The sequence below is a fragment of the Trematomus bernacchii genome, unplaced genomic scaffold, assembly GCF_902827165.1.
Source record: "Trematomus bernacchii unplaced genomic scaffold, fTreBer1.1, whole genome shotgun sequence".
Taxonomy (NCBI): domain Eukaryota; kingdom Metazoa; phylum Chordata; class Actinopteri; order Perciformes; family Nototheniidae; genus Trematomus; species Trematomus bernacchii.
In genome coordinates this window covers 26,604,268-26,619,113 of record NW_022987720.1, presented here as the reverse complement: position 1 = coordinate 26,619,113, position 14,846 = coordinate 26,604,268, and the positions used below count along the sequence as shown (strand labels likewise).

General features: G+C 43.4%; 1 protein-coding gene across 1 annotated transcript; it reads right to left on the bottom strand.

The window, feature by feature from the left end:
* Positions 1-449: 449 nt before the first annotated feature.
* On the bottom strand, positions 450-14,469 carry znf598 (zinc finger protein 598). The gene is made up of 13 exons (XM_034143090.1): positions 14,204-14,469; positions 13,089-13,201; positions 10,571-10,700; positions 9,971-10,182; positions 9,166-9,386; positions 8,693-8,786; positions 8,370-8,439; positions 7,838-7,946; positions 6,552-6,630; positions 5,538-6,463; positions 4,812-4,992; positions 4,224-4,371; positions 450-2,181 (listed from the first exon to the last, which is right to left on the bottom strand). The coding sequence occupies exons 1-13, from the start codon at positions 14,375-14,377 to the stop codon at positions 1,804-1,806; spliced, it is 2,835 nt and encodes a 944-aa protein (XP_033998981.1). The 5' UTR covers positions 14,378-14,469; the 3' UTR covers positions 450-1,803.
* Between the last annotated feature and the right edge of the window lie 377 nt (positions 14,470-14,846).

The following is a 14,846-nucleotide window of genomic DNA, read 5'->3' as shown; positions in this document are numbered from 1 at the left end:
TCAGCCAAATTCTAATCAGTTCATCCTTGAGAACAAGTAGACGTTCGTGCCGAAATTGAAGAAAAATGTGCGATATCACGGTCTCGGAAATGTGAAAAAAGCAAATGTACTCCACCCAACGACGGCGCAAAAAATAAGAAATGACCGAGTTAGGTACAGATTGTTTAAAAGGCTTGAATGTAAAACTGTCCACATTTTAAGAGAAAGTAGAACAATGGGTTTCCGGGTACTATTAGAGTACAATTTTGGTATATACAATACATTTCTTTTCGCATAATGTGCATTGTAAGCACAACACATACTTGATATAAAAAACACGTAGCTTATATATATATATATATATATAAAGACAACATTTGTGTCATTATGCGGAAATGTATGCATGCATAAAACAGCCGACCATCCATCTTGTTTCCCGATCACCACACAAAGATTCAGAAACACAGTGCTGACAGAAAGAGCTTTATTGAAGACGGACAGAAAATAGAGTAAGCTGCTGTGTGATGTTAAACAAACTCTATTTACACACACACTCATTCAGCCACACACACACACACGCACACACACAGGTGGCAGCGGTGCAGGTGAAAGGTCCTGAGAGAAGAACAGATTGTGTACAGGAAGTAACCGGTCCCTCTAACAAACAGCGTAAACAAACCCAGTGTGACGAAGCTGGAATTCAAGTGAAGGCTGTGAAAGATGACAAGGCTGCTTTGTGTTGCAAACATCATGAAAGCACTATGGATTCCTTCGTGATAAATAATAATGCATACCAGGGCTGCATAATGAATAGATATTTGATCAAAATCCAATCTGGACGAGTGCAATATCCAAATCGCAGTAAAAAGATATTTGAATAAATCACTGTGGTGGTGCCGAGAAGTCCCAGTTTAAGAACTTGATTCGAACGGCTTAATTAAAAAAAAACAAGGGTAGATGTCCTCTTTAAAATATATTCTAAATCATGAATGTTTACCTTGATAAATCATAAACCAAAAAAAACAACCTTTATTATTTTTCGTTTACCCATTATCCTCAACGAGTAGATGTATTATTTGTACTACTTCAAATAATGTACTCTGAGTGAAATTTAATTGACATTCGAACACTTTTTCAACACCAGTCAATCAATTAGCCAATTAACCACATCCAAATATGTGAAATGTATATAAAGAAACTGGTACACATTTCAAAATGAAAAATCTAAAATGTGATCGACGTCCTGAAGCAGCTCACTTCCTGTCACTCACACTCCGACACGATCCATTCACTCGCACACCAGTCCTTCCTCCGCACAAAGCAACGAAGAGTTGAAAGCAATTGAACAGCAGCTTCACTTAAATAAATATGGTGCTAAATATTTAAACCGAAACATATTTGTGTTTATTTTGTTATTTGTCCAAGCAGCCCCGCTGGGGAAATCATACAAACTCAATCTGCCTTTTGACAAAACACTTTGTCATATCTGAAAGTGAGAGCTCAAAGCAAGGTAAAAAATGTAAATCAGTACAATTTTTTTTGTATTAGCGAGCGATTCAAGTAAAGGCTCGTCGTGTTGGACGTTGCCGGTGCCAGCTGGAGACGTCCTCAGAGTGGAAATAAGAGTCGAGATGGGGCAACTCTGTGTTTTTAAACTGTGAAAACTTCAATCAAACTATCAAAATGATCCCCTTTGAAAGCAAATCACTATAAACCGTCTTAATCTCCCACTGGTTACGAGCCCCAAACTCCACTCGGTGTGGTGACTACTGCAGGGGTGAATGTTCCCCGCAATTTCAAACGGAGCCGTGGAAACACGAGGGGCTAGCTGATGATACGGCTGATGGACTGCAAGGAAGGGAACTCCTCAGCCTCCCCCGTGTGCAAGGTCTTATGGGAGTTGAAGTCTTTAGGGGCCAGTACCTGTCTGCACGTGGGACACACCTGGCAGTCCAGCTCGGCCGCGACGTTGGCGGCGCTGCTCGGCGTCTGCCAGGCGTTCTTCTTGTTCTTGTTCTTCTTCCCCCCCCCCCCGGCGACCGCCTGCCTCTCCAGCGCCCGGCAGTCGCCCTGCACCGCCAGGAGCTCCTGCTGCTTCCCGGTGTCAGGGAGCAGCACCAGCAGCTCGTTGAAGATGCGGTGGAAGTCGTCCCCGAGCAGCTCCTTACAGCTGCTGTGGTACTGCACCGCTGAGATCACACTCTGGGAAGACAGAGAGGAGCAGGGTAAGGAAGACATCAATGCATTGAGGCACACTACCGAACTATGGTTGCATCCTTTCAATAGCGATTTTTTTTATTTGTCAGACAGTGTATATATTTGTTATCTTCCCGGCAGAGTTCCCGTTAGCCGGTAATTACCGGACTATGACCGGTAAAATATGCTGAAGACCGGCAAATCTAAATCTCTCCGGTCTAAATGTCCGGTCAAAATAATTTCCCCTTAGCGCAATACCGCATCAGTTGCGCCACTTATGTGACAGACAACAATAGTATGTGACGGACAAGAATAGTCAATTCTAATGTCTAACACATGGAGAAAGAGATGTCCTGTATGGGTTGATTGTGCGTTGATCTGTTGGTAATGCCTCGGGGTTCCGGTGGGCATGTAAACAAATGCATAATGCTGCTGCGCTATACTTTGTGGCCTCACCCGGTTGCATAGCGACGCTTATTGTTTAGGTGTCTTTTAATAAGCAGGTAGTCATATCATTAGCTAGAACTAGCTAGATCTGATCGATATGGACATAAACGTGAGTGAAGTCTAATCTGAGGAGAGAGAGAGATCAGCTGCTGCTGACGAGTCGACACGCAGCTCTGCATGATCACCTGCAGCGGTGAGCGGAGCAACACACACACTTCAGGTTAGAAAATCACACGTAGCTATTTTAATTACCTCTCAAACTACCTAAACTAGTTATAGATACGTTTAGTTTTACTGTCGGGTCACTCATTACTGGATCAGCGAGCTGCATGATACTGACGGGCTGTCAGGAGAGAGAGAGAGCGCTCCGTTTATTATTCCCGTGTTATAAGTTACTGTACACTTTTGAATAATGTAGTTAATCTACTATAATTAGTTTGTTTAATATCGAATCATATCAATTTGTTTTAAAGCTCAATAAATAACAAAGAAGACCTTTGACCGGCACTTTTCTCATTTTGTCCGGAAGATTTAAACTTGAATGGACATTTTGACCGGCAAAAAAATATTCTAACGGGAACTCTGCTTCCCGATCATCTGTACATTTTTTTTTAAACTTTCTAATGCTGATTTATTTCTATTGCTATTTTGAGATGTTTCTATTTTAGAATTGTTTATTTCTATTTCTGTGCAATGCCTTGATTTGATTAATAAAGTACATCTTATCTCATGGAACTCGATTACAGATCAGATTACTAAAGCACACAATAAGGCGAGCTTTAGAGCAAGTGAAACAAACAGACACAATAACACCTGTGGCCACTCTTTGTACATGTAAGATCTTTGTTAGTATGTGTTTATATATATTTTTGTATGGATGTGGATGTGAATAAGAACATGTATCATGTTTACAGGGAAGTACGGTTAGGTACACTTTTATTATTTTAATAGTATAGGACTGTTTTGTCATTAAAGGTAGGGTAGGTAAGTTTGAGAAACCAGCTCGAGTGCGCTAGAATCTGAAAATACACAACCGGAGAAAATCTGCCACTTCCTTACAGAGCCCCTCCTCCAACACACACGAACGCGCACATGACCAATGAGGGCACGAGATAAGTTTGTGCACAGATGGAAGGCTGACAGGCAGGTAGGCCATCCAGTTATTTTAGCCGGGCCGGCTAAAATGATTGGTCGTGCTTTTTACAGTATTACAGCTTCCACAGATGACATTTTTTTATGGATTTTTTGTCAAAGCACTTAAGATATTCATTGCTATCGGGATGTTAAGAGCATTCCATGGAATATAACAAAAAGTGTATCTCGAGCCGGTTTCTCAAACTTACCTACCCCACCTTTAAGTCTCTTAACATGTTTTTATGTTTGTAAGTGAAGTTTCTACCACATTACCATTGAACTGTGGTACTGCTGTATATCTGTGGCGGTACCAACACTTTAAAGCATTGGTTGGTTTAGTGTGGCTGATGAGGAACAGTCGGTGTATTACCTTGTGTTAAAATGTGCTATATGAATAATCTTGCCTTACAAAATGAGTCTGTTGTCGTTATAATTATTCATAGAAATACAAGTTATCGTGTGCTTACCTGTCTGAACTGTGCGGAGAGGTTTTTGAACTGGTTGAACTTTGACTCGTCATTGTAGAGGTATTTCTTGATGGACGCGATCAGCTGCAGGTTCCTCTCGTGGAAATCTTCCGGCACCATGTAACCGCTGCTCTGCACCTTGGTGGGCCTGGGGTATGAGAATATATATGTGTTTGAATCATTAACTAACGCACAAGGCCAATGCAGACATCAGCAAAGTCTTTGTCAAACACAGACAAACTAAGAGATCGTGTATTAAAACAGTAAATGTCTCGCTCTTACAAGGAAGTGGTTATCACCAGATAGCCCAGCTTTAAACGCATGGATGGATATTACAATGGATATTTACAAAATGGAGAAGATAACATCATCGGTCAGAGATAGTGGACTGATTTCATAAAACCTCATAGGCCAGATTTAATTTGTACAAACGTATGATTTCACTGTGAAGTCCTGATCACTCCCTAATGTTCGGACAGACGAACTTAAGATGTACAATTACTATGTCTTGAAAAAACACTGTAATTGGTTGCTGCCAAATGTCAATAAAACATATATTACAAAAAAAAGAAATAGTAAATGTCTCACGGGTTGACTTCAGTGGGGGCCGGCTCCACCACGTTGCTGTTGAGGGGGATCCCAGTGAAGCCCGGGGGGGGTTTAGTGGCGGAGAGTCCCAGGCCGGGTGGAGGGGGGGGCATGGCGGAGGAGGCTGGGGCCGGAGCGGAGGTCTTCATCGGGAAGGAGGACTTGAAGGAGGACTTGAAGCCTGAGAGAACAACACACTGTGAGCAACAGCTTCACTCTGGGGCAGAAAGTAACTCCTGCACAATGTGGAGGAACTCTCTGGAAGCTATCCGCCACACTCCAGGGGAAATGTACAGAACAAATTAGTCATGTAATAGAAAAATATGCTAAAAGTCTCTTAATTTTGTAGGTGTCATTTACATACACATGTGGAAACAGTGCTTGGATGAGAATTCCTTAGTCAAATTTCATCTAATGAAGCAATTACTTCTTGAGTTGCATTTCAGGCTACTAACTGTTGCTTTAAATTCTCAGGCCTCTGTATTTGACAAAAAAAAAAAAACACATGTCACTGAAATGTTGCTCCCTAAATAACTTTTTGTGGCAGAAATAGGCAATGAATTATTTACCCTGGTTAATTGTTTTCATCTACAGGTTCATTTTGACTACACTGCTTCTATCGCTACAGGATGATCACAATAACTGACTTTAAGTGAATACGTTAAAGTATGATGTGTCGTAGTAAGAAAACAGTCAAAAATATAGAATCATATTTTAGTGTTGTACCTGGTGGAGGGTTCTTGGTCATGAGAGCGGGGAAGTCTTCCTCCTGATCAAGAGGAAGCTCCACCTTGGGATGAGGAGTCACCGCTACCGCCTCCTTCTTCTTACTGACCGGGGGAGATTTCTCCTGGTGGCCGTTAGACAATACACTCGTCAGCGTGGCCGTCACAGCAGCGTTGGAGGGGGGGGGTTTGTTCCGGATCTTCTCGGGGACGTTCTCCTTCTGTGCGGCCGTTTCCACCGACTTTACACTCGCCGTTTGATTTGTTCCCGATGTTGAAGACACGGGCGCAGAGGGAGCTGCCGTGCTGGTCTTCTGCTGCTGCTGCTGCTGCTGCTGCTGCTTCTTCTTCTTGCTGGCTTTAGAGGTAGGAGGCTCAGGGGTGGGGGCGTGTTTTGGAGGGAGGGGGGTCACAGTGGGGGCTTTGCTGTTGCCTCCTTTAACGGTGAGCAGAGAGGAGATGTCCGACATGGTGGGCACCGAGCGGAACACCTGCTGCTGCTTCACTCCTCCTTTCTCGTCGTCCGAAGAAGAAGGAGGAGAGCGGGAGGAGGCGGATTTGACCCCAACCTTCATTTTCTTGCGTGAAGAGTTTGAGGATGCGGAGAGGAGCTGAGGGCCGGAGGGGACGGAGGGGATGGAGGAGAGAGGGGGGGAAGGTCTGGAGGACGGAGGAGGCTGGGAGGCGGGTTTAGCTACAGCGGCATGGCTGGACCAAGCAGATTTGGTGCCGGCTGCGTTTCTCAGGGGCCGGATTTTCGACACGAGTGCGGGGAAGTCTTCCTCTTGGAAGGAAGAAGATTTCTTAGGCTGTGCAGAGTAAGCCGGGGTCATGGGCGATGAAACAGCGACGGCCGAGAGGCTCGGGAAGTCGTCTTCCTTCAAAGCAGCACGGGGTGTCGATTGAGTCGCAGGAGCTGGCTTCACACTGGAAGGGCACAAGTCGAGAAATGTTACATTGCAGTAGAATATATTGTATGGTGAGGATTTCCGTTTGTACTTTGGGTAAAAATTACATTGTTAAGGCAGCTCCGCCTCCTAACGCTGGGAAGTCATCTTCTCCGTCGCCTGGATTATCACTCTTCATTGTTCTCACTGTAAAAGAAAACAGAAAACAGTGAGTGAGTGTTCCTGCTGCTGCTATATTGTATCAGCCAAAACCACGGGTGGAAGTATATTTACTCAAGTACTGTACCAGCGTATATGCAGGAATCCTGAAGTCAAATGTAAGACCTTTTAAAAGACCCTTTCCATACATTTTAAGACCTCATCGCCACTTGGAGTTTTAACCGGTTACATTGGCGACACACTTTACCTCACATTGACTATATACAGTATTGATTGTCCTTCCTCCTTATCTTCCAACCATTTGGACGCAAACTTGCATTTCCCCATAACGATGTTGTTTAACAACCGGCGTAAACGGACCTTCGCGCGCTATCAAGCAGTGAGCGTGCGATGTCCTGTTCAGATGACGTCACATCCAACGGGATGCCATAAATAAACTACACAGAATCACACTACACACCTACGCAATGATTACATTCAGGCAAACTGTAGAATACAACCTCTTTGGACAATTTATATACTTATTGAAAACAAGCTACAAAATGTAATACCTTGGAAAATGCCGTTTAATACTTTTTAATAGCCTTAATTTTCGCTAAATTGATTTATCAACTTTTAATACTTTTAAGACCCCGCGGACCCCCTGTGTGCTGAAATAACACATTTTGTTAATTGTACTTCAATTGAGTTTTTTCATATAATAATGCTACTTCGTGTTTTTTGCTCAAATATATCCAATACCTAAATTAGACATATTTCTTTACTTTTCAGATTATGATCTTGATTTTCTTTTCTTTCTTTTCTTTTATCTACCAACTTTTCTACAATTCTTCTTGATGCATCAATATTAATAATCAAATAATGTCCCATATATAATAATACATCACAAACTGATGCCTTTCTTCTGCAGAAATAGTATATATATATATATATATATATATATATATACATATACATATACATATACATATACATATACATATATATATATATATATATATATATATATATATATATATATACACACATATACACACACACGTGTACATTTGGCTGATTCTGTACTTTGACTTGAGAGACTTTAAATGTAGGACTGTAACTTAGAGAGGATTACTTTGATATCGATATAATGGTACTTGAATGCTTCTTCCACCCCTGGCCAAAACCAAAAAGCAACACACCCCAGACAGCACATGAACTAGTAGTTATACTTTGAATATCTCCCGTCTCTCACCTGGTGGTTTGATTTGTGCGCTCATGTTTCTGGGCTCCTCTGGTTCTGTTCTCTCCGCCCTCTCCTCTCGGAGGTATTTTGGGGGGCCCCTCTCGTGCATGGCTCCCATCTCATGTATGGCTCCTCCCCTTTCGTGCATGGATCCTCGCCCGTGCATCCCTCCTCCTCTCTCGTGCATCCCTCCTCCTCCTCTCTCGTGCATCCCTCCTCCTCCTCTCTCGTGCATCCCTCCTCCTCTCTCGTGCATCCCTCCTCCTCTCTCGTGCATCCTTTCTCCTCTCTCGTGCATCCCTCCTCCTCTCTCTTGCATGCCTCCTCCTCTCCCTCCTCCTCTCTCGTGCATCCTTTCTCCTCTCTCCTGCATCCCTCCTCCTCTCCCTCCTCCTCTTTCGTGCATCCCTCCTCCTCTCTCGTGCATCCCTCCTCCTCCTCCTCTCTCGTGCATGCCTCCTCCTCTCTCGTGCATGCCTCCTCCTCTCTCGTGCATGCCTCCTCCTCTCTCGTGCATGGATCCTCTGTCCTGCGTGGGTACCCTCTCCTCCTGCCTACGCGTGGCCATGGATGCCTTCATAGCAGCCGCCACATCCCTGTCCTCGTCCTCTCTGCACGGAACAAGCACACGTTCATATATACTCAAAAACAGCAAGAAAAGCCAATATGAGACCAAAAAGGACAAAAAACGGATTGGAATTTGACTGGTAAAGGTACAACCATGCTTATGGTTTGTACAGTAGTGTATCAGATGCAATAGTGAGGCCTTTAAGGGACAGCAAAGTGCTACGTTTTCATAAAATGAAATGCAAAGTTTCTGTACAGTCATAAACAACCAACGCAGCATTGTTGATTGACACTCACCGAGAGTACCTCCAGCTCTTCTGTCCCCCCTGAAGCCTTCCTCTTCCCCCGCGAGCCTGACGCATCTCATCATAGTCCTCACCCGTCAGCATGCCTAAGGACACACACACTCACGTTTAACATTCAAGGCCTTCAAACCACAGTTACTATAAGGAGGGGTGCAGGAATGAGTCCTAAACCCAGAAGTTAGTTAGCATTTTAGCACTCGTCTTGAAGTCAATGGTTTTTAAAATGCATTTTTGGCCAGAAATAAGATCTCTGGAGCTAAAGAGATTTTCACGTTTTGTTCTACGACATAAAATACAGCAATATTCCAGAATCAAATGGAAAAATCACATTGCTTTTAATCGAGGGAGCCCATTGCGATGCTAAATTCTGGGTCAGCCTACGAAGATATGTCACCATTGCAACGCTATACATTCTCCTAATATAGATATCAGTCTCAAAAACAGAGCGATTACACGCTGACCGACCTTCATTTCTCCTCCCCTGTTGCCTTGGGGCGTAGTTGAACTGCAGGTCGATCTGTCGGTTCTGTCGAGCCTCCGCACGGTTCTTGCTGTGCTCCGCGGCCTTGTGGGCCTTGTAGTCGATCTCGGAGCGGAATGCATGGGTGAACTGTTCTGTGGCGCAGCGGCCCTCCTCACACAGGTAGTGACTATCTCTGAAGTGCTCGCTCAGGTACGGGTAATCACTGTTGAGGGCAGGGTTAGGAAAAAGGGGTGGAAGAAGTAATGAGATGTTATACGCAAGTAAAAGTAGCCATACTAGAATGTAATGAAGTGAAGTAGAAGTCTAAAGTAGCTTGAAATCAAAACAAGTACATCAAAATTGTAAATGTAAGTACAAAACATGGGTAAATGTACTTATTACATTCCACCACAGGATCAAAACAACATTTAAAACTGGCTTGACCTACAGAGCCACCACAATCCTTCCTGTGTGTGTGTGTGTGTGTGTGTGTGTGTGTGTGTGTGTGTGTGTGTGTGTGTGTGTGTGTGTGTGTGTGTGTGTGTGTGTGTGTGTGGTCCTATCATTACTATCCTTGTGGGGACCTAAATCTGTTTACACAGTCACGTGTGGGGACTCGCCTCCCTTATGGGGACCAATCATTAATTTTAGGGTGAAGACTTGGTTAGGGTTAGGCATGTGTTGGTTATGGTTAAGGTTAGGATAAGTCTCCAGGAAACGCATGCAAGTCAATGTAATGTCCCCTGAAGTGATGTATACATGGTGTGATGTATACATGGTGTGTGTGTGTGAAACATCTATACACACCTGTAGTATTCCTGGGAGCCGTCAGCATCACAGAAGTGGCAAAAGTAGTGGTCCCTGCGCAGGTGTTTAAGCAGCTCGTCGTTGTCGAGGTAACGGTCGTCGCAGAACTTGCAGAGCGGGTGTCCTCGGTGACTCGTGTCGTCGGGGTCGCCGTGCGCTCGGTGACGTGCCAGCTCCTTACGGTTGTACCATTTACGCTCATGACAGAAGATCTGTGGAATGGGTTAAAGTTAGTTTACAGGACAATCTATACATAACATGTCAACAAAATGTTCTAATAGGTTGTTTGTACTTTATTTACAAGCCAGTGATTCAGTGTTTGGAGAACCTGAATAACAATAACTGTGTCTTAGTATCCCAAAAGTTCCTTATTGTCCCATTCATGACATTTAATCAAAGCTTTTAACAGCTTGTACGCTATCATCTTGTTGGTGGTCCACACCCATATGTGTGCTGTTGGCCAGAAAACCTATATTTGGTCATAAAAACGATATGTCAATCCACTTATTGCATCCATTCTGATCAGGACTGCTTTTGCTACAAGGGTTGTATCACTTTGTTTTTGTTTTACTTTGACACTTATTGACGAGACAAGTTTACCTTGAGATGTTTTGTGCAGAGCTTGCAGCAGAAGAGCTCATGAGTCTTCCTCATGTGCTGCTCCAGCTCCTCGTACTTAGAGAAGACTTTCGGCTCTGTACAGCTGAGACACTCTGGCAGCAGCAGATGCCTGATTTAAAAAAGACACACCAAGATCAATTCAATAAATGTCAAGGTCGAGCAAACATATAAACAAAAATCTAACCAAATGAGCTGATGGCAACATATACAAATGACCTAGGACACAAAGTTACTTGCATACAGGAAAAAGAGTGATCAAACAACAATCACACTACTGTTTGTTTTAGTTTTCGTTGACTAGAGTCATTTCAACAAAGGCTTGCCTTTGTTGAAGCAAATAATCATTTTACTACTGTTGTTTGACAAGAGATTAAAACTCTGTATCTGGCTGCTCCATTTATTTGCACATCAAACATTGCACACACAACTAGGAATGCTCCGATCGCCAATTTTGGGGCCGATCGCCGGAATCAGTACCGATCCGATCGAGTGGGTGGGGGCTATGGGGATCTTCCATTTAAAGTGATGTTTAAAACTCAGTTAATAGGGCTCATTCACTGGCGCTTCCACAAACAACCAACATAATTATTACATTCAAATGAAGTACATTATTCAAGTTTACATTAGCTTTGGATAATAACACGGGAGAAATGAGCGGAAGCGCTCTCTTTTCCTCTCTCTCTCTCTCTCCTGACAGCCTGTCAGTATCTCATGCAGCTCACTGATCCAGTAATGAGTGACCCGACAGTGAAGAATAAATATATTTATAACTAGTTTAGCTTGTTCCAGAGGTAGATAACATAGCTAAGTGTGGTCTAACTCTTAGTGTGTGTTTTGCTCCGCTCACCGGTCCGTCACAGCGGGTGGAGCTGCAGGATTTCTGCTTCACACACGTTGCATACCGCTATTTTATTGTCATTTTCGGACACCTTCAAGTAAGTTTGGCGAGCTTGTTTTGCCGCGCACAGAGAAAAGTGTCATGTATTTTACGTCATCGGCTCTCCCGATCGGCATTTATAGAGAGCACCGATCGATCGGCAGAGAGTGAATATCGGCCGATATCAATCGGAGCATCCCAACACACAACACAATAATATACCACATTTTAAAAGTTGGGAAAAGATGCAGATGTAGTAAAACAAAGAACACAGCATGAAATGGTGCTCTGCTATCACACGAAGAGACTAGAGGACTTCCGTATGTAAACATCCCTCCATCATGATTAGAATAGATGAGATTACAAGAGGGGTTTTTCTAAGACCCCCTTTACACGAGAACTAAACGGGTTGTATCCGCATAGTTTCTCTTGCGTATAGCCCTTTTATTTACACGAGGCCGTAACAAAACGATAGAAACGGACCCCACAAACGATAACGGGTCCCAAGGTGGATAGATCTGCAAACGAAACGCTCTGGGGGGTCAAACGGCTCCGTGTAATCGCGTCTATACGATCATTTCCCGATAGATGAAGCCATGGCCCCGCCTCTCCCCACCTCTGCTGCTCACTGCTGTAGCATGGTCAGTAGCTACTGTCAGTAGCATGGTCAGTAGCAGTAGCACTAGCAGTAGCTACTGTCAGTAGCTACTGCTAGTGCAACTGCTACTGACCATGCTACAGATGTTAGTGCAAAATCTACAGCTCCTCTACCACAATCATCAGCAACAAGTGGACATGGAGAATTACATGAACTACTACATGTTGCTAAATCCACCGCGGGGCATAAACAGAAGGGCAACCATGGCAACCATGCTCCGGGTTCTTCTTCGCTGCTTTTGGTATAAATTGTGGCGGAAGTTACAGCGCCTGTTACAGGCCCGGCATATGTACTACAGCGTTTCCAGTAGTCTCGTGTGAACAGACACGTTAAATGAAACGAATGCGTGTGAACGGAAGACTTTTTTTTAAACGCATACTGTGCATAAACGCAAACGTTCCCGTGTAAAGGCAGCCTAAGAAGCCAGGAGATTGACTTAAGATAATGAAAATAAAATGTGGCGATAAAAGAAAACCTGAACAAAAAAAAGTAAATATTGGCATGAAAGACACTGTTTTTTTTCTTCATCACAATGTTCTAGGGCTAAAACATTTACTTGAGCATTTACTCTGAGTTTCACTTCATGCCACTCTTTCTTTCAGTGTTTTCTTTTTACAGTTTCTATTCAGTGACAGTGGTCTAAGTTTCAGTTCTCTGCCACCGCTCTAGTAGCACACAACAAGCAGACACATATTGGTGTCGTTTTTGGCAAAGCTAACTTAGTTTTTGGAAGCAAGAGTTAGTTTGGTACTTGTGGGTTATCTGTCGCCACTTTTAAATTGCGGGTAGCTGGCTCCTCCACATGAACTTATTCATTTCTCAAAATAACAAACATGAATCCTAGGGGTTAGGGTTATTTAGAGTCTGAAAAAAACAAAAGAAGTGGCAACAGATAACCCACAAGTACTGTTAGTTTAAATCATTATAGTGCAAAATCACAAAGAATGTAAAAGAAGCCCTACCTGTATTGGGCGTAGATATTCTCATCACAGAAATAGATATCATGCTTCTTCTCACAGGGGAACTGCTGGTAGGGTAGAGACGAGAAGGCCGCTGGTTTTTTCACAAACACCACCTGAGAATCACAAGACAGTAGGAAATCAGAAATACTGAATATCTCATGCTACACACACTTTTGAGGGAAAGTGGAGGGGTAATAATGCTGCATTGCCCTGTCAAAAAAAAGACTGTAAATGCTGCTCCTGTGACAAAGATCTTATGTAATGTATCCTATGGAATGATGTGAATGTTGTCACCATATGAAACCCAACAAGTTATATATAAACACTTAAAGCTTTGCTAAATTAAGCAGTTAAAACATTGTTATTACAGCAACAATCAGCTGTAATTGAACATTTCACAATTTCTTTATTCCAGTTGCTTACAGCTACCGACTCTTTTAAAGGGAGTGGTGGGTATCGAGGCCCTTATTTGTATGACACTGTCAGGTGACGGAAATCTAGAAAGCTAGCTTTAAGCCACATGTATCCGAGACTGAATGGGATACCTGTCGACACACAAGCCAATTACCTTTAAAGAAGGTCCAGCATTTAGCTAAATAAACAGCAGCAGAATAGCAACCTAGCCACCACCAGTGAGCCATTTAACCTGCAATGGTTTGTTTGAGAGGTGACAGCTGACATTTTTCTACCAGCTAAAGCACTGACAGTTCACTGAATCACACATTAACTGTTACATTACGTCAACACGATAAGCCCATTTGGACTAGCACTGTGTCATATAAGCTAACTCAACGTAACTCAATGTATGAACCCACTAGCTAACCTGCTAGCATTAGCCACCTTAGCTAACTCAACGTATCTCAAGGTAAGAACCACTAGCTAACCTGCTAGCGTTAGCCACCTTAGCTAAACTACTGACAGCGAGGGCATACTATGTTAGTATGGGCAGTTGGTAGACACCGCTTGTCGCTACATCATATACCAGAAATGTGTTTGAATCTAGCTAAGAAGTTAACATAGACGTGTTGATTATTTTTTATACAGTAAAACTAGCAATAGAATGCGGCCTAGTTAGCACCCTCATCCCCGGGGCACAGTGATGGAGGAATCCGCACCTTGTCGAGCTCCTCCCGGCAGACGGCGCAGTACTTCTGTTCGCACAGCACCCTCATTTTGGTGGAGCAGCGGTAACACACCGGGTGGTCGCATTTCCCCAAGGCAAAGATATCCACCTCTTGGCAGCACAGGACGCAGTGCTTCTCGGTTTCCTTAGTGTTTGATGGAGCCATGGTTGTGGCACGATTTAACTTTAGCACTATTTGTTATTAGGGGAGAGCCACAGACAGCCGATGTTGCGCAGTTACGTAATGAAGAAAGTCTGAGCTACTGCCGCGTCACGTAAATGGTGTACTTTAGATCTGTAAAGCATGTGGATGGGGGCCCTACCTTCCGGTGCGGTGCTGATAAGACCCATCCATCTGTGCAGGAGATCTTGACTTTTCCACGTGTGTCCCATGGTGTGCCGGGCACTTTGGGAAGACTGATAGGACACCGGTCTGAGCTGACGTTGATATGAATGAAGTACTAAACTTTGATTGTTTTAACATGTGCCATAAAGTCATTGACAATAAACACACGCAGGTACATATTAGGATATTTGTTGAGAATGTGTCAAGATCAGAGGGAAGAGAACCTCTAATCTACTTTAATAATTGATCAAATACAAATGAACATAGGCTATATATAAAGATGTTGTCT